At 37.1% G+C, this 23,343-nt stretch overlaps 1 protein-coding gene across 8 annotated transcripts; it reads right to left on the reverse strand.

Annotated features, from left to right (window-relative positions):
- On the reverse strand, positions 1-23,259 carry LOC101205061 (tyrosine decarboxylase 1). Of its 8 annotated transcripts, none has more exons than XM_031882335.1 (14): positions 23,017-23,259; positions 22,769-22,889; positions 20,615-20,687; positions 20,078-20,308; positions 15,380-15,543; positions 14,707-14,847; positions 13,986-14,045; positions 12,941-13,105; positions 2,781-2,837; positions 2,612-2,676; positions 2,084-2,207; positions 1,756-1,893; positions 1,380-1,503; positions 1-290 (listed from the first exon to the last, which is right to left on the reverse strand). In XM_031882335.1, coding segments are annotated over exons 1-13 (1,461 nt in total). In that variant the 5' UTR covers positions 23,019-23,259; the 3' UTR covers positions 1-290; positions 1,380-1,383. The 8 variants fall into 8 exon arrangements, 7 of the variants coding, with proteins under 7 accessions (XP_031738195.1, XP_004152005.1, XP_031738194.1 ...); XM_004151957.3 differs by having other exon boundaries at positions 1-293; XM_031882334.1 differs by having other exon boundaries at positions 1,376-1,503.
- Positions 23,260-23,343: the final 84 nt, after the last annotated feature.

Consider the following 23,343-nt stretch of genomic DNA (forward strand, 5'->3'; position numbering starts at 1 on the left):
TATTATCAAAAGTAATTTTTTTTTTATACCAAAAGTAAAATGAGCAAAATCTATCCCAAGAATTCAAGGTTAAATAAGACTGACCTTCTATTTTAAAGAAAATAAGAAACGAAAAACGAATAGACACGATTTTCATGTATGCACGGAAAATATCAATCAACTATCTCATGGGTTGCTCCAAAAAAGCCAGCAGTTGCACCCTTAGTAGTTAGTACATGTCAACATTGAAGGGAAGACATTGGAGGGGGCCATGGCATTAAATTCTTGATTCAAGATTGCTGGTGAATTGCCTTCTAAAATTAAAAAAAAAAAAAAAAAAAATTATAACACAGAGGAGAGGATGATTGATTTCAGACCCTTCATTTTGGACCCATTCTTTTTTTCTTTTTTTCTTTTTGAAAAAATACAATAATAGCCTTACATAAGAGGAAGTGCAAAGGTATAGGGATGATGATGTTAAAATGAAAATTAAAAATAGAATGAGTAGTTATGATTGAGTAATATGGAGTTAGTGGCATCCCACTCAACCATATTTAATAAAATAATATGATTCCATACCTACAGACATGGCCTTCCCAACATGATGGCCTTTCACTTAAATGCACAAAATCAAATTCATAAATCAGTTTAAGGACCACTATCTCAATTCACCATTTTCATACCTCTTTTTTCTCATTTTCCTCGCCACCTTCTTTATTTTTATCATTACCCTTCTTTTTTAAATAATATATAATAATAAATCAGTAAAATATTAATTGGGATTAGATCCAACTAATATGCAGTTTCAATTAATTGTATTCCACCTTCAAATTTTTGAAGTTAGAAAAATGTATCTAAATAGTCAATAAACTGTTAGTTTGACTTGGCATGTCCCAGTTAACAAATTTAATATGAGCTGTCATTCTTCATTATTTTCTTTTTAATTAAGCGGTCATTTTTTCTTTTTCTTTTTTTTCTTTTTTACTTCTCTTTCCTTCTCCTTTCTCACTCCCCTCCCTCTATCTACAAACCAAGCTCTTTGCAAGGAGAGCTCATTTTCTATTTGTAAAATGTTATTTTTTAGTAACACAATTGTGTTGATCTAACTCAAATCTCTTACTGCTCACACTTCTTACTAAGCTCAATTTGGTTGGCTCAAAAAAGTGTTTACTTCATGGACAACTTAATCTCAAAGTTCAATCAATTCTTTGAAGCATGAAGAATCAAATACTCCTTTTACAGTAATTTTAAAGAATAGAAGAATAAACCTCTAATTTTGAGAGATGATGCATGTCAATTATCGCTAAGCTAAACTTTGCTTTGAGTTGAAGAACTAAATAGATAGATAGGAGATTATTATGTAAATAAAACTTGAAAATAAGATGAAACACCTAACCTACGTTCTCAAATTGCAAGCAAAGTGGAAGCCACATCTTGCAATAACTTCCAAGCAGAATTAATATGCTTTTCCTCTGTCAACGGCGCCCCTACTGCAAATCGAAGAATGTATTTTCCTGATAAAACCTGCAATTTTGATTAATTTAAAACACACCTTAATTCTCATTCCACTTCTATTTACAGTGCCAAAAGAAAATTAATTATATCATCTATCCAAAGTTCGATGACCAAAATAGATCAAAGACCAAAATAAATTGTATTTAAGCATAAATTTAATTGTATCAATACTTCAACATCATACAAAATACACATACATAGTTACTAAAACACAATTACCCGCTGGGAATTTCTATGATTCTACAAATTGAAAGAACTTACCGTGTGAGAAATGAAAATATTTCCGCTAGCATTTACAGCATCTAATAGGCTTTGATTTAGTCTGTTGCCACCATCTTCATTTTTGCGAGATGGCAGAAGGCGAAAACATACTAGAGAGAAAATCCTTGGTGTAACAATCTGCACAAATGAACTTTTAAGAATGACGATTTGACCGTACCATACACGGCCATTTTGATCTTATTATTCCCAATTTTCTTATCCTTTTTTCCCTAGAATTCCATTAGAGTATGTCGTGACTATTCTTTGATGCTAAGGGTATAAAGGAAGCAATACTACAGAACAAAAGGGTAAGATAAGAATTTACAACCTCAAACCTTGGATCTTCACGTACAAGTGCTTCAAAACGTTCAGCCAAACTGATATGATTTCTAATGTATTTTTGAAGGTTTTCTGTACCATACAGTCGTAACACCATCCAGACTTTCAATGATCTAAGACAAGAAAAGCAAAGGATTACTTGGACTATATAACATTCCTCAGAAACAAGTGTTAAAATAGAAAATGTCCATACAAAAAAAAATCCATGTAGGTTCCTAGTATAATCACGGCGTATAGTGGTGTATTTTTCTAATTTAGAACGCGAGAAAACAACTATACGACCAATAGAACAGAGATCCTGTTCAAGTAAAGATCATGCAGTCCATTTTTCTTCTCCATCACAAAGGTTTTACTTGATATAATGAATTTTTAGGGATAGATAATACCTGTTCACAGTCGCAGTTCGTCGTTTAGACAGGGTATCAAGTGTCTGGTCACATTATATATATTAATATCCCCTAGATTGAAAATGTAAAAACCTTTATAGACACATGTCATTTCAACTTTGGAGGCACACCTAAAACGGCGCCCAAGTGGAATTTGCCAATCTTTGTAATCCACAACCAGTTCTGCTTCAGAGGCCTGCAATGTCAATAGCATTTAAAGATCCAGCACGCAAAATAGTTATAAAAATCAATAATTGCAAGGGTTCTCAACAAATTAGACTGATTGTTGGTCACACTTACTTTGTTCTTCAAGAACTCAGGATTCGTAGAAAGAGACCGGATCAAGGCATGTCGGTCCTGTGGCCATAACACATGTGAATTAACATTGTCGACCGAAAAAATATGCAAAAGAACAGAAATATAGTGTAAGGAACCTAGATAAAAATGTATTAGTACGATATTAATAAGGGGTATAAGGGTAATTGGCTAAGTTAGTTACTGAATTCTATTATAAATAAGGGGAGCGTGAACTAGTCAGGGTAGGCATTAGTTGAGTGGTTTAAGGCTTGAGTTAGTATGCTCAAGATGGACGTTCCCAAGTACCTTGAACTCGATTTATCTTGTATTTCTTCATCTTTACATTTCAATATATTTAGATCTTATACTAGTTAGGAAGTACCCCAACAGATAGCCGATCCACCAAATGATTTTCTAATGTGCCCCAAAATAGTGTGGATAAAGGAATGGAAGTGAACTCAAACTCAACTACGTTTGGTTTCTACCTTTTTGCTCTTTGGGGAGGGAGTGAGTGTTAGGAATCTATCAGACTCAGAGAATTTATATACCATGAACATACATAACTACTAAAAATGATAAAATACAAGAACACCAAGTTTCCTAGTTTACAGTTGAATTCAATAGGAGTGTCAGCAATACGATATCTCAGCATACTTGTCTCAGTCAGCAAATCAACGGTGTATTTTCTCTGAGATGCAAACATACATTTTTTAGATCTGACAAAATATTTCAGATTTCCTAAATCCTTGATTTCAAATTCATCACCCATTCTCTACTTTAGTTGACTAATTTCTGCCTAATCATCTCTAGATAAAATGATATCACCAACATATGCTATCAGAACTGGAGTCTTTCCAGTCTTGGAAACCTTTGTCAATAAAGTATGATTAGGATGCCTCTGACTGTACCCTTAGGACTTGACAAAGGTAGTGAACCTGTCAAACCATGCTCTGGGTGACTGTTTTAGACCACATAAGGATTTTTGAAGTTTACATACCTGCAGACCAAACTGGACTTCAAATCCAAGTATCGACTCATCATGTAGACTTCCTCCACTAGGTCTTCATTTAGAAAAGCATTCTTAACATCCAGCTGGTATAGTGGTCAATGTTTGTTCACAACAACAAATAACAGGACTCCAACAATATTCAACTTAGCAACCGGAGAAAATTTTCTAAATAATCAATACCATAGGTTTGAGTAAACCCCTTTGCAACTAACCTTGCCTTGTGTTTGTCAAGTGTTCCATCTGCTTTGTACTTGAGAGTGAACACCCATTTGCATCCCACAGTTTTATGTCCCTTGGGAAGATCGCATATCTCCCAAGTTTTATTCTTTTCAAGAGCTTTCATCTCTTCCATAACAGCATTCTTCCATTCAAGACACTCTAAAACAATGTGGATATTTTTCGGTATTATGGTAGAATCAAGGCTTGCTGTGAAAGCTTTGAATTGTGAAGAGAGATTATGATAGGAAACATAGTTACAAATGGGATATTTAGTACAAGATCTGGTACTTTTCCTCGGTGCAATGGGAATTTCCACAGAGGCATCATACTCATCAAGTTTTCCTGAATGACCCTGTTCAACTTCATTACTACCGGTTTATGCTCTGACCTTAGTCTTATCACTACTGTCATTTTCTTTCACATTTTCAAGAAGCCATTCTCACTCATCCTATTATCAACACAAGGTTCAATAGAATTTTCCATACCTTGATCTTAAGAAGGTTCAAAGTCTTGGACCGAAGCCAACTAACTACTAGGGGTCTCAATTGCCTTTCTGAGATTCCTCATGTAATACATTTTCCAGGAAACTTAGTTTGTGGGTAGGACTATGGTATGAGGATGAGACACAGTACTAAGAGTAGGTTTGATAAACTTAAAAGGAAAAGTAGGGTCGGTCCTCACAGAAAGTGACATCCATAGTAATAAAGTATTTCCTGGAAGGTGGATGAAAACATTTATAACCACGCTGATGAAGAGGATACCCAACAAACACACATGCATGAGCCCGGTACTTAAATTTAGTCTGATTAGGGTCGAAATTATAGACATATGCGATACACCCAAACACATGGAAAGGAACCACAAAATTTAGACAAGTAGAAAGGTTCGACTCCTTAAAACAATCTAAGAAAGTCTGAAGCTGGAGGACACGAGAAGACATTCTATTCATTAAATAAGTTGTTGTAAGAATAGCATATCCCCATAGGTATGAAAAAAGGGAAATAGATAGCATAAGAAAACAGACTACTTCCAGGAAACTTGTCGAGGAGTGTAGGTGCACAAGCTTTAGCGAACAATCCCCTTGGAGGGTAAGAACTCACTAAGGTTATGGTTTTGGAATTCCCAACCATTATCACTCTGAAGAATTTCAATTTTTGTATGGAATTATGTTTCAATGGTGTGATAGAAGTTTTGGAAAATAGAGAAAACCTCAGATTTATCTATGATAAGGAAGACCCAGGTAAAATGAGTACAATCATCGATGAAAGTTACAAACCACCATTTCTCAAATGAGGTGGTGATCCTAAGGACCCCAAATGTCACTAGGGATCAGGGTAAATGGTTGTGTGGGTTTGTATGCTTGTGAGGGAAATGAAACCCAATGATGTTTTGTCTGAATATACACATCATAAGATAGGGAGGAGACATCAATTTTTGAAACAAGATGGGAAAACAAATATTTCATATAATTAAAGTTTGGGTGGTCCAACCGAAAATGACACAACATAAAATCATGTTCAAATGTGCTGAAATATGAAGACAATAAACTAGCCCTAGAGGTACTACTACTGGAGGTATCATCATCAAGGATGTAAAATCCCCTACTATGCCAGGCAATGGTAATCGTCCTCCCTAAGATCAAGTCCTGAAAACAAACAGGTTCAATTAAGAAAGTAGCTCTACAATGCAACTCACGAGTGATCTTGCTGATAGAATACAAATTGTAAGAAAGCTTAGGCACATGCAAAACATTATGGAGAGGAAGTCCGTCAAAGGGAACTATGTGTCCTTTGCCAGCAATGGGGGCTAAAGAGCCATCAAGTATCTGAATTTCTCATTATCAGCACAGCGAGTGTAAGAGACAAAGTGCTCTGAGGATCTTGTTAAGTGATCTATAACCCCCAAGTCTAAAATCCAGGAATTCTTCCCATCAACACTAATAAAACCAAGGGACTGAGACATACCTAACTGAGCAATGGCGCCCACATACCTAACTGAGGATCGTTTCTTACCTCCTAGGGGACGACTGTAGAGTTTCCAACACTGATCCTTAGTTTGCCACTATTTCTTGCAATGCTCACATACAAGGATTGGTTTCCCACAATTCTTCACATTATCATGGGTTAAGGATCGAGCACTAAAGGCAGTGGAGTTAGTGGCAGGAGTAGTTAGTATGCTCATGGCATTTGTACAGTCTTTTTCCAGACAAACTTCATAGCACACTTCCATTAGAGAGGAAAGAGGTCTTTGGCCAAGAATACGACCACAAACAATGTCAAACTTTGGATTGAAGCTTGCAAGAAAGTCATAAACCCGATCAACTTCTTCAAGCCTAGCATACTGTAAGCCATCATTCGAGGTATCCCATACTGTCTTTCTGCACAAATTCATCTCTTACCACAGTGGAGAAAGTGTAAGACCCCCAATTATCCATACCTATAGGAGGAAGGGTAGAAAGGTAACTGCATAGGACAATATTATGGAGGAATGATTGGAAGGAAGATCCTGCTTGGTAGGGCCCACTGGGCTGAGAAATAGGTGAGCCTATAAATAGGATTATTAGGTATGGAGTAGCTAGGTATATTTTATCTTTTAAAAGGTAGGGTTGCAGCAGCCGCAAGGGTCTCTTAAATCAAGGAGGCTGGTATGTTCTTTTCTTGATTTTCCTTGTTGTTTCTTTTCATCTTGTGGCGCTGTAAGCATTTGGCTATATATAAATAAAGTAAACCAGGATACCGCCTCTGTTTAAGCCATTTTTACAGTATTTTCGATCTAAATTAGTGTTAGTATCCTAACAATTGGTATCAGAGCCCGAAAAAACTGGGGGTGGTTACTAGACTAATGGCGCAGAGACAAATAGAAGACAGAGTGGATAGAACTGAAAAGGAAATAATGGGTATGAAAGAGATGCTGTTAGAAATGAAAAAAGCGATGGAAAGAATGGCTGAGGATTTGAGAGAGAGCCATAGCTAGAAAAGAAGGGAGAAATCTGGGACCTCCGACGGATCAGTAATGAAACTGAAGGGAAAAGCTGAGGAAACCGATATTCATAACGAAGGAAACTTGACCATGGTTGACCGTAGTAAATATAAGAAATTAGAGATGCCAATGTTCTTGGGAGAAAACCCAGAATCTTGGGTTTACAGGGCAGAGCATTTTTTTGAGATCAATAATCTACCCGAGACCGAAAAAGTCAAGGTAGCAGTAGTCAGCTTTGGACAAGATGAGGTAGACTGGTACAGATGGTCACACAATCGGAAGAAGGTGGAGTCGTGGGAGGATCTAAAAGAAAGGATGTTTGATTTTTTTAAAGACACAGGTCAGAAGAGTTTAGTGGCGAGGCTGATCAGGATTCAACAAGATGGTTCCTACAACGATTATGTAAAGAAATTTGTTAATTATTCAGCACCTCTTCCCCACATGACAGAGAGTGTGTTAAGGGATGCATTCCTGACTGGGTTAGAGCCGAACGTGTAAGCTGAAGTCGTGAGCCGCAATCCACTAACCTTGGAGGAGTGTATGGAGAGGCACAGCTAGTCAACGACAGAAATTTAGCCCTGCAATGGTCCAAGGCAGAAGGGGGAGGACTGAATCACAAAAAAGGAGAGGGAAGCACGAACAAGGGTCCAGAAAATGGGGAAAAAATAATCACCAGGAAAACAGAGTTTCCTTTGAAACAGGTGACAATTCCCATTAAAGGCAACTACCAGAAGAGTGAACCACCAGTGAAACGTTTATCGGATGCGGAATTCAGAGCACAGCTCGACAAGGGTCTGTGTTTTAAATGCAATGAAAGGTACTCCCCTGGGCATCGATGCAAAATGAAGGACAAACGAGAGTTGATGCTGTTTATCATGAATGAAGAAGAAAGTCTGGAAGAGGAAGACAGAACAGAGGAAACTAATGAAGAGGTGTTAGAGTTGAATCAGCTTACACTGGAGGAGGGAACCGAAATTGAGTTAAAAGCAATACATGGTCTAACAAGTAAAGGAACGATGAAGATCAAAGGCGAAATCAAAGGGAAAGAAGTATTGATACTGATTGATAGTGGGGCCACCCACAATTTCATACACAACAAAATTGTGGAGGAAATGGGACTGGAGTTAGAGAATCATACTCCTTTTGGAGTCACTATCGGAGATGGTACAAGATGCCAAGGAAGAGGCGTGTGTAAGAGGTTAGAACTAAAACTTAAAGAGATCACGATCGTGGCTGATATTTTAGCAATTGAACTTGGGAGTGTAGATATTATTCTAGGGATACAATGGCTGGACACAACGGGAACCATGAAGATACACTGGCCATCCCTGACCATGACATTTCGGATGGGAAAGAAATAGATTATCCTAAAGGGAGATCCTTCACTTATTAGGGCTGAGTGTTCTCTGAAAACCATTGAAAAAACATGGGAAGAGAGGAAGATGGGAATCGGATGAAGTACAGAGAGTGAAGGGGGATGAGGAAGAATCTCCAATGATTCAATTCTTACTCCAGCAGTACACAGATTTATTTGAAGAACCTAAGGGATTACCACCAAAAAGGGAGTTTGACCATCGTATTTTGCTGTTACCCGGCCAGAAACCTATCAATGTGAGACCTTACAAATACGGCCACACACAAAAAGAGGAAATTGAGAAGTTGGTATCCGAAATGCTCCAAGTTGGGATAATACGACCCAGTCACAGCCCGTACTCTAGTCCTGTTTTGCTGGTAAGAAAGAAAGATGGAGGGTGGAGGTTCTGCGTTGATTACAGAAAATTAAATCAAGTAACCATATCGGATAAATTTCCAATACCCGTGATAGAGGAATTGCTAGACGAATTGCATGGGGCCACAGTCTTTTCAAAACTGGATCTCAAATCTGGATATCATCAGATACGGATGAAGGAGGATGATGTGGAAAAGACAGCGTTCAGAACCCATGAAGGACACTACGAGTTTCTGGTCATGCCGTTCGGCCTCACTAACGCACCAGCTACTTTCCAATCATTAATGAATCAGGTTTTTAAACCCTTCCTCAGGAGATGTGTACTGGTATTTTTTGATGATATATTGGAGTATAGCACGAATCTCACAGAACACGAAAAGCATTTGGCCATGGTTTTTGCAGTAATGCGGGATAACCAATTAGTTGCTAACAAAAAAAATGCGTAATAGCCCATTCACAGATTCAGTATTTGGGGCATTTAATATCCAGTAGAGGGGTTGAAGCTGATGGAGACAAGATCAAGGACATGGTAAATTGGCCCCAACCCAAAGATGTAACCGGATTGAGGGGGTTCTTAGGGTTGACAGGTTACTACAGAAGATTCGTCAAAGGGTATGGAGAGATGGCAGAACCGCTGACCAAATTATTGCAAAAGAACTCATTCCTATGGGGGGAAGAAGCAACAGAGGCGTTTGATAAGCTGAAATTAGCCATGACAACCCTACCCGTACTAGCTCTACCGGATTGGAACCTGCCTTTCATCATTGAAACAGATGCGTCGGGGATTGCTTTAGGGGCAGTTCTATCTCAAAATGGCCATCCCATAGCTTTTTTCAGTCAAAAACTATCAAACCGAGCAAAAACCAAGTCCATATATGAGAGGGAATTGATGGCTGTGGTTCTGTCAGTACAGAAGTGGAGACATTACCTCTTGGGAAGGAAGTTTACAATCATCTCAGATCAGAGGGCCCTCAAGTTCCTTTTAGAGCAAAGGGAAGTGCAACCCCAATTCCAGAAGTGGCTGACTAAACTCCTCGGGTATGACTTCGAAATACTTTACCAACCCGGACTACAAAACAAAGCAGCCGATGCCCTCTCCCGAATAGAACAACCAGTGGAAATGAAGAATATGTCCACCACGGGTATTGTCAACATGGAGGTGGTAGAGAAAGAGGTTGAGTTAGATGAAGAGCTTAAGGCAATCATTGAAGAATTAAAACAGAATCCTGATGAGCCTAGTAAATTCCAATGGGTGAATGGAAACCTATGGTATAAGAAGCGGATTGTGTTGTCAAAAGAATCCACTCTGATCCCCACCTTACTACATACATTTCATGACTCCATTTTGGGAGGCCATTCCGGGTTCTTAAGGACGTATAAAAGGATGTGTGGGGAATTGTATTGGAAGGGTATGAAGGCGGATGTAAAAAAATATGTGCAAGAATGCGAGGTTTGCCAGAGAAATAAGTTGGAAGCAACTAAACCAGCTGGAGTTCTGCAGCCAATTCCAATTCCAGAAAGAATCTTGGAAGACTGGTCCATGGACTTCATTGAAGGGCTACCTAAAGCAGGAGGTATGAATGTAATAATGGTAATTGTGGACAGGCTGAGCAAATACTCCTATTTTATCACCATGAGGCATCCTTTCAATGCAAGGCAAGTGGCTGAAGTGTTTATTGACCGGGTAGTGAGTAGACATGGAATACCTAAGTCAATCATTTCCGATAGGGATAAAATTTTCATAAGCAACTTTTGGAAAGAAATATTTGCTAGCATGGGAACCCTTCTAAAAAGAAGTACGGCATTCCACCCACAAACGGACGGACAAACTGAAAGAGTAAACCGTTGTGTAGAAACTTATCTGAGGTGTTTTTGTAATGAGCAGCCGACAAAGTGGAATAAGTTCATTCCCTGGGCAGAACTATGGTATAATACAACTTTCCATGCCTCCTCAAGATCAAATCCCTTCCAGATTGTATATGGACGATCACCTCCTCCGCTGCTATCATACGGCAATCACAAGACTCCTCACAATGAGGTGGAACTAATGCTGAAAGAGAGGGATTTAGCACTGATTGCTCTAAAGGAGAACCTGAACGTGGCGCAGAACCGAATGAAGAAAATGGCAGACTCTAAGAGGAGGGAACTTAAGTTCAAGGTGGGAGATGAGGTATATCTCAAGCTTCGACCCTATAGGCAACATTCACTAGCACGAAAGAGATCGGAGAAGTTAGCCCCTAAATTCTATGGACCTTACCGCATAATTGAAAAAATTGGGGAAGTGGCGTATAGGCTACAGTTACCACCTGAAGCTTCTATTCATGACGTCTTCCATATTTCCCAACTGAAACTGAAACTGAAATAGGGAAAAACACATGTAATGCAAATCCAACAACCAGTACTAACGGAAGAGTTTGAACTACAGTTACAACCAGAAACCGTGCTGGGCATTCGATGGAATAAGGACTTAGGGGCCAATGAGTGGTTGGTGAAATGGAAAGAACTACCGGAGAATGAGGCTACCTGGGAAGCAGTGTACCAAATGAATCAACAATTTCCCTCATTCCACCTTGAGGACAAGGTGAACTTGGAACCGAGGGGTATTGTAAGACCCCCAATTATCCATACCTATAGGAGGAAGGGTAGAAAGGTAATTGCACAGGACAATATTATGGAGGAATGATTGGAAGGAAGATCCTGCTTGGTAGGGCCCACTGGGCTGACAAAAAGGTGAGCCTATAAATAGGATTATTAGGTATGGAGTAGCTAGGTATATTTTATCTTTTAAAAGGTAGGGCTGCAGCAGTCGCAAGGTTATCTTAAATCAAGGAGGCCGGTATGTTCTTTTCTTGATTTTCCTTGTTGTTCTTTGTTGTTTCTTTTCATCTTGTGACGCTGTAAGCATTTGGCTATATATAAATAAAGTAAACAGGGTACCGCCTTTGTTTAAGCCATTTTTACAGTATTTTCGGTCTAAATCAGTGTTAGTATCCTAACATAAAGTTTGTTGAAATAGGAGGTTACGTTCATTGTTCCTTGCTTGCACTCATGGATTTGTTTCCTTAAAGTATACGAACGAGAAGCATTTTGACGCTTGGAATAGAGTTTTTGAGTAGTGTCTCATAGATCCTACGCAGTTGCTGCATAAAGTAGGGGTTTGCTTATCTGTGGCTCCATACTGTTAATCAACATGGATCGAACAAATGAGTCCTCTGCTCTCCAGAAGTGTTCCTGAACATCACCAAGTGAAGAACAGAGGGTCTCCCCTGTTAGAAACTTGAATTGTTGACGTCCCTCAAGGAACATTTTGATTAAACGAGACCAGGAGAAATATTTTTGGTCATTCAGCTTCTCCTATAAAGACACTTGTAGATGGTGCTATAGAACTTGTTATACAATTAGAGGACAAGTTAGGGAGCGAAGTTACTGGGTTCTTGGAATACATCAGCAAGTCGGTTGGTTTGGAATGCGCCAAAGACTCATTAACTTCAACCCCTGATTTGTTATGGATTTGGTCAATCCTGGTACCACGGAAGTATGGTTGTTGTAAAGGATCAAAGGACAGTGGTGCGTGGATTGACAGAATTTATGGTTGTCCATAATGGGAGGGTAGCAGCAGCGTGGGGAGGTGCGGCTAACAAGGAGGGTTCTGCAACTGGACATTGGGTGACACATGAGAGAAGATAGGCTGGGCGATGAGATGATTGGATGGTGGCGGGTGGGCCACGCACCTGACAGTGACGGTGTGCAGGGAGATTTTGACCACTGGGCTGCATGGATGACTCCGAGGATAGGTCCATTGTGACCACCAGCATCTTCTAAAGCTGGTGGAACAACTTTTCCATGGCAGCGTCCACAGCGACGTCGATCCCAGCGGCGGCGACGGTGGCTATCTCTTCTATCTCTTTTTGATCTAGGGTATCGTCTTTACCTCACTCTAATATCATATTAAAAGTGATAAAGACAAAAATATCGAGTAACGTGGAAACTCGAGTACCAGGAGAAAAACCACGATAAGTTCTTATTATTTTATGATAAATACAATAGGTACAAGAAGAGGAATAAAAAGAATAATACAATGAGATAAAGGCATATCTCCCATAATTTCCCTATGGGCCAAGCCCACTAACTCTAACAATAACCATGCTAACACATATTCTACCAAAGAAAGAAGACATTTCATTTTGAACTCCTATTAACGGACATCAGATATTGTTTCGCATATACCTTGATCCACAGTGCTGAACAATCGAAGTTTGTCAAGAACCACTTGTGAAGATTCATATTGAATGAGTCAGCTTCTTCAACACCGTCAATGTACTGTCGATATTCAGGACATACACATGCACTTCCAGCATAAGCAGCATCAACGTGAAACCACATTTCGTGCCTCTGTCAACAGCAAGAGTTCTGCTCATGATAAATTTTTTTGGCTAAAATTCAATCAGAGAAAATCTATGAATCATAAATACAAAACGAATATTTTTTTTGTTCTTTTACAAATGTGTACATTGCATGTGAATGAAGACTACATGCAACCATTTAGCACGTGCTTTGTATATATCATGCTATTGCTAGCAGAGCAGATGGAAATTCAATTTCGCTCTATCCTTCCCAATTACACAATCCGCATGTTTCACTCATTACATCCAAGCCCAAAACATCGGTTAATATAGGGAGGCCTGTCAAAGTAATATTCCCTTTTGCTTTCACACAATACATTCTTAAACATGATTAGTAGGTTTATATGTCTATTTTACTTCCTCAACTTTAAAAATATAACCATTTTAGTTCTTGTCATTTTTTTTTAATAAATTAAGGACATAGCTTTGAATAAGTATTAATATGTTAAAAGTATGATTTCAAGCTATGGAAAGTAGTGACGTAGAATAAACACAAATTTACATGGAAATTCTAGTACAAGGAGAAAAACATACTAGTATTTCTTATTATTTTCTTATGATAATAAAGATACAAAGAGGGAATTATTAATAGGTAACACGGGCCTTATTAAAATAATAAAAAATGAGGCGAAGTAAATCTTAACTACCCTTGAACTTTCAACCGGACTAAGCCCACTATTTCTAACACAAGCATTGGGCATGTGGGCCAAAATAGTTATTTTGAAAGTTTAAGACCAAAATAAAGTAAACCTTGATGTCTGGGACCAAAACGTACATTTTGAAAGTTCAAACACCAAAGTCAAAAGTGGAACAAACTTAAAAATTCAGAAGCTATGCCATTTCAATTCAGAGGGAAAAAAAGTGCTAACCTTAGCAATAGTTCCTAGTTCAGGGAGAGGGTCTACAGCTGTTGATGATGTAGTTCCAACCTGCATGCAAAAGCACCAAATCTTACTGAAACACAGAACTAGGAGTAAGCGTAGATGGAAGGATGGGGCAATTGACTCTGTAAATGTCTTAGCCCTTAGGGAGAGGAAAAGCAGAAAAAACACACTTCCCATCCCAATTTTTAGAATTGAAAGCCCATAAAATATAAGTCGTTCAAATGTACATTTTTTCCTCTCTGTGAAAATTGCTAGTTCCACTCTTATGAAACACATTTCTTTAGTCAACACTATAATATTAATACATGAGTCTGTTATTGTCTGGTAAAAGACAATCAAAATCTTAGTTGAAAGACTAAACCTAGTGTTTCATAAAAAGAATCTGGTACATGGGTTCATCTTCAGTATTTATTTTCAATGTTTATTTGCTTTGTTACTTTCTTCCTCAAGAAAAATAAGACTGAAGTTGGAAAATCAGATTGGCCAGCATAAACCAACAAAGTCGAGCAGTTCAAGAAACAGACTTAATTCACTGATAAACTTCTAAAGGCCATTGTTAATTTATACTAGGTCAAATAGTAGACTGAAAGAGTCTCTATGAAAACTCGATAAAGAGGGAGATGGTGGGTGGAACCATAAATACTGCAGCAACAACTTTTATTCAATGAAATTATAGATCTTAAGTAAACATATTCTTCGTACTTACTGTAGCACATAAGAAAAATGGAATTAATCCTCTGGCTGTATCACGTGAAAGTTCTTCGGAAAGAACATCGGGAGAAAGGGCATAATTGGTAGAAATATCTGCTTTCAACCATCTGCAATTCTCAGGATGAATCCCTCCAATCTACCAAAAAAATGCAGAACAAAAATATACATTTAAATAGGCCAGGAGCTTATTCTTTGGAGTCCATACTTATTTAAGCAACTGACAATCAAAATAATACAGGCAACCTTAAGGCATTTGGTTCTTAAAAATATATATTTAGCCAACGTTCTTGCAAAATTATGTTTATTTCAGTTATTCCCATTTTGTAATCATGGCTTAAGGGAGTAATGATAGACGAGATTAGGACTCATGACAAAAGAAATCAATGGTGTTTGCCTGTTTGGTGAATTCACTGACGGCGAACAACTTTGAGGAATCCATCAAAGCAGAAAACTCAATCTTCACAGTGGAAGGAGAGAAGCAACAGTAAAAACTAAAACTATAGATATCTATTAGTAGAATTGTTCAAATTATTGTGTTTGGGATAGATTTTTGCATCATTCATAATATAAACGTGCTTAATGTTATGATAAATTATCTCATCGAGGGAAATTTTTTAAGAACAAAGTTAGAACCTTGATTCAAGCGTGAATATTAACCTTCAAATTACCTGGCATGCCTTTTGTAAAGCAGAGTGCGTTTGATCAGATGCATAAACAACTAGTTTCTTAAGGTAATCTTTTCCAAATCTTCTTAGAGCTCGATCACGAGCAGCCAGTAGCACAACTAAAACAGCTTCACTGGCAGTTCCCTGTATTACTCCCCCGCCGTTTCCTGCAGCAAGATTCCTGTTTTATTATATACATTTCACAAGTTCACAGAAATCCTTAAAGCAAACCAAAGCTTAAAACCAAACTCAAAATTAATAATTCCTCTACGTCCTCATCTTTCCACAAATTTCTCGAGCAACCTTGACTTCAAATTCCTTGAGCATGGAATTATGTCCAGTGATAGCAAATGTAATTACTTTATTTTATTTTCGATTCTATGAGGAACTCCAACCTACCGTAAAAGAAAGTAGACTTCCAGTTTAACTTGCTAGCATGGTATATTAATATAACAAGTACAAAGGAAGCCTTATTAGTGTAAGTTACACAAAATGAATTGATTCATTTAAAAGAAAAACATCAAATACATTGACGATATGTTTGGTAGTGGCTTTTGAAATGGTTTAAATCACTTTTCTTCAAGTTCAAAATCACTCCAAAAAATGTTTTTAATCATTCAAAAACAATTGGTGGTATGAAAATAGTGTTTAGTGTAAAATCAATTATCAATTTGATTTTTGAATGATTAAAGACATGTTGGAAGTGCATGACAAAAGTGATTTCAGTCGTTTAAAAAATCACTCTCAACCATGCCCAAAATATAAGTCAATAACACAATAATTAATTACTTTAAAATAGAAAAAAGGGTAAGTTCTCTCCTCCTCTCTCCTCCACCATTCTCCCAGGATTAGCTAGGCCTCTCGGATGAGTCCCTCAACATGGAAATTGCTAGCTGCAAAGTTAATCAATCTCACTATTGCATTTGGAAAGAGAAAGAAGACTTAATTATTGAAGATGTGGAAGCTAGCAAATCCATATCAATCTCTGAAGCTCAACTTCGATGGATTTTGCTTACTATTTCAGATCTCCTTAATAATCCAGTCGACCGCTTCTTCAAGAAAGATGGTGAAGTTGACATAGAGCGAATGAAGATCTTCAATTTCCAAGCCAACTCGGAGTGGCTCCTCAGCTGTGACATTTGACCTTGTTAAGGAGGTCACTCTACCCTTAGAATCTGCTAAGGAGTTAATGCAAGTTTGGTCCTCCTTTTGTAGAATGCTGAAAAAGTATGTAGACATAGTTGGTTACTCCTGTGGGTTCTCAGACATTTCTATTAAAGATCCCTTCCAGCCTTTGATGGAAAAACAAGGTTATGCTGCTACAGTCAAATCCAAAATCTCCAACCAATCAATACCTAGGTCTGGAAAAATGGTACCACGGCCAACTTTCAGCCATAAAGGTCCTACAACGGTCTCAGTTCGCCATCCCCCATCAATCCAAAAACAATGGTTAATTAAAAACCATGAGGTGGCCAAGCTTAACTTTGATAGCCTCTGGATTATCTCAAAACCTTTTGCTTCTGATGATTGAAGATTGATCCGCAAATTTCTGGAATCAAAATTCTAAACCAGCATCGTTATTAACCCCCTATAGGATGACAATGCCCTTATTAGTATTGATCAAGGCTCCCTTAGTGACCTCATTGGTGCAGTAGATAAATGGCCAGCATGGGGTAATTTTCACCTTAAATTTGAAAAACGGGACAGCTCGAAACATAGTATGCCATTAGTGTTGAAAGGCTATGGAGGTTGGCTTAAAGTTAAGAACCCTCCCCTTGATTTCTGGTGTAAAAGTATTTTCGAAGCAATTCGACCATTTTGGAGGTCTCATAGAAATAGCCACTAAAACCCTCAATTTTACCAATTTTAGTGAAGCTCATATTAAGGTCAAGAAGAACAAGTGTGGTTTTGTTCCCTCAACGATCAAAATTTCAGACCAAAAGAGGGGAAACATGTTTTTATATTTTGGAGACTTTGAGTTTCTAAGCCCTCATTTTTCCAAAAAAATCCCCCAGTGTGCAAGACGTTTACAGTAATTCCATAGACCAATGAGGGTAAGAGAAGCATTGCTTGATGAGGGGTGTAACATTCCCTCTTTCCTACCAGTACATAATGTGCCAAGATTGGTTTTTGCAACCTTACCAAGATGTAGAAACCGTTTCAATCTCTGCAACATTTTCCGGCTACCTCTCCAGCGTCGGAGAAGATGAAAGGTTCTGTTCCACAGGTAACAGCCAACTCCATTGGACAGGAACCTGAACCAGTCTCCACTTTTAATTAATGAAACTCCTATTGAACACAGCTGTATCAAAAAGAAACTGGCGCCCACGGAAATTAACCTACTTCCCTTTAATTCGATAGCTGTAAACATAAGTAGAGAGTGAAAAGAGGGTAAATCCCCTTTAATTACTATCATGAAAAATTATGAAATTTCCTCAAAAGTAATTGAAGATAACGGTTTTCCCTCCAACCAACGGCAATTTCCTAATCTGACCTCCACAGATCCTTCTCCTTCAGTTTATGGTTTCTGTAACGACTAAATCTTCAAAAGGTGACAAATCTCTACAAGTATAAGCTCCGAAAATTCTGAAGCACTATTCTTGGAAGCATACTTCTTTTAATAATTTATGGACTGCCTTATTGAAGTTTGAGTTGAATGGAGGATGTAACATCAAAATACCATTTTCAGCCCCCTCTCGGAAGTCGGAAGCACAGTTCACAGCCTTCTATTTCAGCAAACAATCCATACCTTTTGGAGGTTTGCAGCTCCAATATCCAGACTTCTAATTGTCTTTCCAGGTCCGTAAACTCAAGCTCGCCTACCATGCATTTCAAATACTCAAAACTCCCTAATTTTAACTCTAAAGTTAATTTGTTGCGAGGCTCCCCTTGTCGTGCTGCCATTGACAAAACTGACCCAAAAACCTTGGAGTCCCCATTTAGTGTCAGTAGTGAGGAATCCTTGGGGTTTCCAAATGGTTTTGATTTCAAGAGTAATGAGGAAATTGAAGGGACTGACCTTTCTTCCCTATTTGATGAAGCTAGTGTTGTTCCCATCAAATTTCCCTCATAATTGCCTAAGGATCTGCTGCCCTTAGTCAATGATTGTGGCATCATTTTAGTTTAATGAAACATTGATAAGCCTTACTCCCTCTCATCCAGCCTAATGAAGGTAATTTTTTCGAACACTAGGGGTTTAAATGACATCACAAAAAGAGCAGCCTTGAAGAAATTCATAAAAAATCATAATCCGGATATCGTTTTGATACAAGAATAAAGGATGGAAGTCATCAATTCAGTACTTATAAAATCAATATGGACTTAGAGACGTTGGCTGAGAATTTGTGGAATCAATAGGTGCCTCTAGAGGAATATTAACAATGTGGGACAGCAGTTTAATTTCAGTATTTGAGGTGATTAAAGGGAAATTTTTCCTTATCAATAAAATGTCTCTCCTTAAAAGTGTTTGATGCTGATGACTCTAAGGTTTGGTCAATTGGACAGCAAGGCACACTGTTAAATCTCTCTCAGCCTACTTGACCTCTGCCTCCCCAATGGATAAAAAAACTCTTTAAAGCTCTATGGAAATCATGCTGCCCTTGGAGAGTGAACATCCTGATGTGGATCATGCTTTACGGGTCCCTAAATCGTGCAGAAATTCCTCAAGCAGGTGCCTCCAGCCTTCGGTTTGCCCTCTCTGTATGAATGCTAATGAGTCTTTGCTTCATCTCTTCCTGCTTTGCCCCAATTCCTCCTATTGTTGGAGCAGTTTCTTCTCCATCTTTGATATTGCTTGGGTCTTTGATGCCTCCTTCAGCTCCTCAGTGCTTCAGCCATTGGAGGGTCCACCTCTACCTAAGAAACCACGGCTGATTTGGTTAAATCTACTAAAAGCTCTTTTAGCATAATTGTGGTTTGAACGTAATCAACGGATCTTTCATGACGAGGAAAGACCATGCTTAGAAATCTTCAATTCAGTGCAATGTAATGCAGCAGCTTGGTGCTCTCTCAGCAAGAATTTTCCAAATTACTCCACTCAAGACCTTTGTCTCAACTGCGCAGTTTTTTCTATCTTAGATAGTTTCCTAGGCCTGCTACTGATGTGGTGTTCCCTATCTGGACTTCCATGGAGCTTATTTTTATGCCTTCTTTTCATTCTCACATTAGTATCTTTGTTGTGTTAAGAAGGCTCAGCCATTGTACTGTCCAACATTGTGTTTTTGCCCTATTTTCTTTTCTTTTCTAGTTTTCGGTGGCCTTCTTGTTTTGCTGTAATAGGCTGGATGTCACTCTCATTGTATTAGCCTAGACTTCGTTCTCATTGCTGTAATAGGCTAGTCTTATTTGGGATATGATGTTTTGGTACTAAGGGGGTGTCAACCTAGTTGAGATGTCCGGGTGCACCTTTTTGATCCCCTATTTTTTTCTTTTGCTTGTTTAGACTTCTTTATTGCGCTCATTGTATATTTCTCTTGTACATTGAATTCTTATTATTAATAAAGAAGTTTGTCTCTGTTTAAAGAAAAAAACACAATATTTAATTAGCTGCTTGAGCTTCATAGTTTCCCTGTTTGAATGAACTAACATTAGCTGAGATCCTCACTTAATAAGATGTTACAAATATAAAACAAACACTTAAATTGAATGCGAGAGAAAGCTTCATTGTTTATCAAAAAGCAACATCAGAATTGACGAAACTACCTGACGAGAGAAAGTCATCGGGCAGCTTCAATAATTTGGCAAGCCAATCAAGAACTATCATCTCAAGTTCTGTAGCAGCTGGAGAAGTTACCCAACTAAAACCGATCACATTGAAAGCTGCACTGAGCATTTCCCCAAGAAATCCAGCAATGCTACTGTTAGAAGGATAATAAGCAAAGTAGTTGGGACTCTGCCAATGTGTTACACCCGGAAAAATCTTTTTCTGGACATCTGAATCACGAAAAAAATTCATTGACAATATGATTACAAGACCCATTGAACTATCTAAGACTCAAACATTAACCCAAAAAAAAAAATCTAGGGAGTTTCCTACTTGCATTTTACTGACTTTACATTCTTTTTACGAAAAAAATTCATGGTTAAATTACTAACCAATAATTCCAAATCATGTTACACTTAATACTGTTAAATGCCTTGAACTATATAAAATACTTTTGAGGTCCCACTAAAGAGTCCAAACGTTTTGGGTTATTACTTACTATTTCATCCTTCCACAACAAGATTAAGAAATTTTACCATCAAGAACACTTTGCAGAGATTCTGGATTAAGAGGTGCAGATTCTGGTAGAAGATTTTGAAGATAACCAGGCTGCATGGAAATACCAAAAGGCATATCAGAAGGAAAAAAACGAAAAAGTGCATAGGATAAGGAGATTTAAACCTTTAACTCAAAAGAAAGAAGTACATGTTAATTAATGAGTCTATTTTGTCATCAACTTTTAGTTTTTCCTTTTATGTTATTTAAAGGATAATTTAAATAAAGGGAAATTGGAATGGATAACCATTTCAGCAATAATAATTAAGGATATAGCAAAACTTAAAAAATTGCAAATATAGCAAAACTATCACTGATAGACTTGTATCGCTGATACACTTCGTATAGTCTATCATAGACTTGTATCGCTGATACACTTCGTATAGTCTATCATAGACTTGTATCGCTGATACACTTCGTATAGTCTATCAGTGATAGACCAATATTTGCAACATGGTCTATCGTTGATAGACTCATATCATTGATAGAATTTGACAAATTTTGCTATATTTGCAAATTTTTTAAAATGTTGCTATATACTTAATTATTTTGAATCTAATTGCTAAATTTACAACTACCCCTTAAATAAACGTATCAAAACTCAAAAATATTTAAGCGTGTAACAAAAAAATAAAAGCCCATGAAGCAACTATTGTACTTTCATAAATTCCAAATTTATCCTTGAATATTGCGGGATGATTCGTCACTTCTTTTTCTTCTTCTTTGCGATTATTAATCCTTTTTGCGATATATTCATCTCCTCTTCTAGATTTTTATTCATCTCCTCTTCTAGATTTTCTTTCTTCTATTTTTAAATGATTTATTTTTCTATTTAAATCTCTTATTTCATCTTCATCATTTTCGACAAGATGATTTGAAATTATTTCATGATTGTTTCAATATTCTTCTTCATCTCCCTCATATTCAAGAATATCAAGATCGTTTAAATTATCAACATGATCGATAGATTTGGTTTTTCACGTTCATTTACATTGAACTATACAATCGTTTAACATAGTCAACACGATCGTTAGATTTGAAGTTTTTAACGATCATTTACATCGTTTACCATGATCAACACGATCGTCTAAAGTAGATTATTTCACTGCAAATCATTTACTCTTGTAATATATCTTAAACGATCGTGTAGTTATGGTAAACAATCATCAGACAATCGTTTATATTATATTATATGATCGTTTATGTCTAAAGGTTTCTCGCCATCGTTTAGGTTATATTATCTAAACAATTGTAGATCATTCATTTAAACTGTAGTACACAATTATTTAGAGGAAAATTGCGCACGAGTTTGGCCGATTAAGTGGTATTTTTGTATTTTCCATTGTGAGTACGTGGGTTTTTTCTATTTTCAATATTGTTCTAGTAAATATTTTATATTTTTTTAAAATCCCTTATTTTAAAATGGAAATAAAATCTCCATTAATGGAAATTAAAAGTAAAATTATAAGAGCAGCTTTATTAACACTTAGTAAAACCAAAAATAACATCACTGAACTATCATCCATTTTAGTAACACTTTAACTTTCAATATACTTCATTACTTTTTTAAATCACTTTAGAAATATTAACCAAGTTTAATCATAAAACATACCTTTAAATTTTGTATTTTTAGAATACTTTCAAAATATAAATAAATAAATAAATGTTGGGCCGCATATTTTTCATTTTGTTCGCAATTGAGTAAAAAAGTTCAAAAAGTAAAGAGAAAAAAAAATGACGAACAGCTTTTCCAAAAAAGTCAGAAGCAAAAGACGATTAAGTGAAAAACAAAAATATTAATCAAATTTAACTTCAACTTCGAAATGTAAGAAATAAAGACCAGCGTTAAATTTAGATAGGTTGCATAATCACAATACAAAAGCCAAAAAAATAAAAAAATAAAAAGAAATTTTTGAATAACATTGAACAAGGTTGAAACTAGGTCAAAAAAAATTTGAACAATAATGGAAGTACGTAATAGATAAAATTGTGCTCTTCCACTTTGAGGAACGTCTAATTCACACTCACATACTAGAATGCGTCATACATAATTATCATTCAGAAATGACCAAGTAAAACTAAAAGCAATCGATACGTAGAACAGAAAAGAAAGAGGAAGGAAAAAGCAATGCAACCTCTACTTGGCTGAGCACGGGGAAATCCTCGATGTTTTTGTAATAATCAGCAATGAAATCCACCATTTTATGAGCATGTTCTCTGAGTTGCTCAGCATCCATCGGCTTCAATTCATTATCCCTGTGGATTCAAAAATCAATCATAGAAGAACAGAAACAACAATCAATCGCCGAAATCCATATACTGTCGTCAAATAGAACAAAAAACGAAGAATCGAAAAAAGAATATATTAGAGTCAATACACTACATTTCTCTGCTCGGACTTCTCGAAACTGAGTCCGGTGAGATGTTTGAATAATCCGACGAAGTAACCAACAATCAATGGTGAAGCGGATAGATAACGAAGACGACGATGGTATCGATTGGATATTATTATTCACGCCAATTATCAATTTCATTATCGAACTTTTAGCATCATTTTACACTTCCATTATAACTCTTTTTTAATATTGTTTTAGTGGCAATTAATATTGTGTTAGTGGCAATTTTGTCCTTCAATATAAAATGTGGAAGTTGATTAACTTTTTAACCTCATTTTCCCTAATCATTATAACTCCTTGTAAGTATTGTTTGA

Source organism: Cucumis sativus, chromosome 3, assembly GCF_000004075.3.
Source record: "Cucumis sativus cultivar 9930 chromosome 3, Cucumber_9930_V3, whole genome shotgun sequence".
NCBI lineage: Eukaryota > Viridiplantae > Streptophyta > Magnoliopsida > Cucurbitales > Cucurbitaceae > Cucumis > Cucumis sativus.

Excerpts from the sequence above, each read along its gene's own strand:
- LOC101205061 (XM_031882335.1), bottom strand. Across the intron at positions 20,688-22,768 it reads CCGTGCTCAGCCAAGTAGAG|CCTGGTTATCTTCAAAATCT; the intron begins GTTGCATTGCTT and ends ATTTCCATGCAG. Across the intron at positions 14,046-14,706 it reads CATTTTTCTTATGTGCTACA|GTTGGAACTACATCATCAAC; the intron begins GTAAGTACGAAG and ends TTTTGCATGCAG.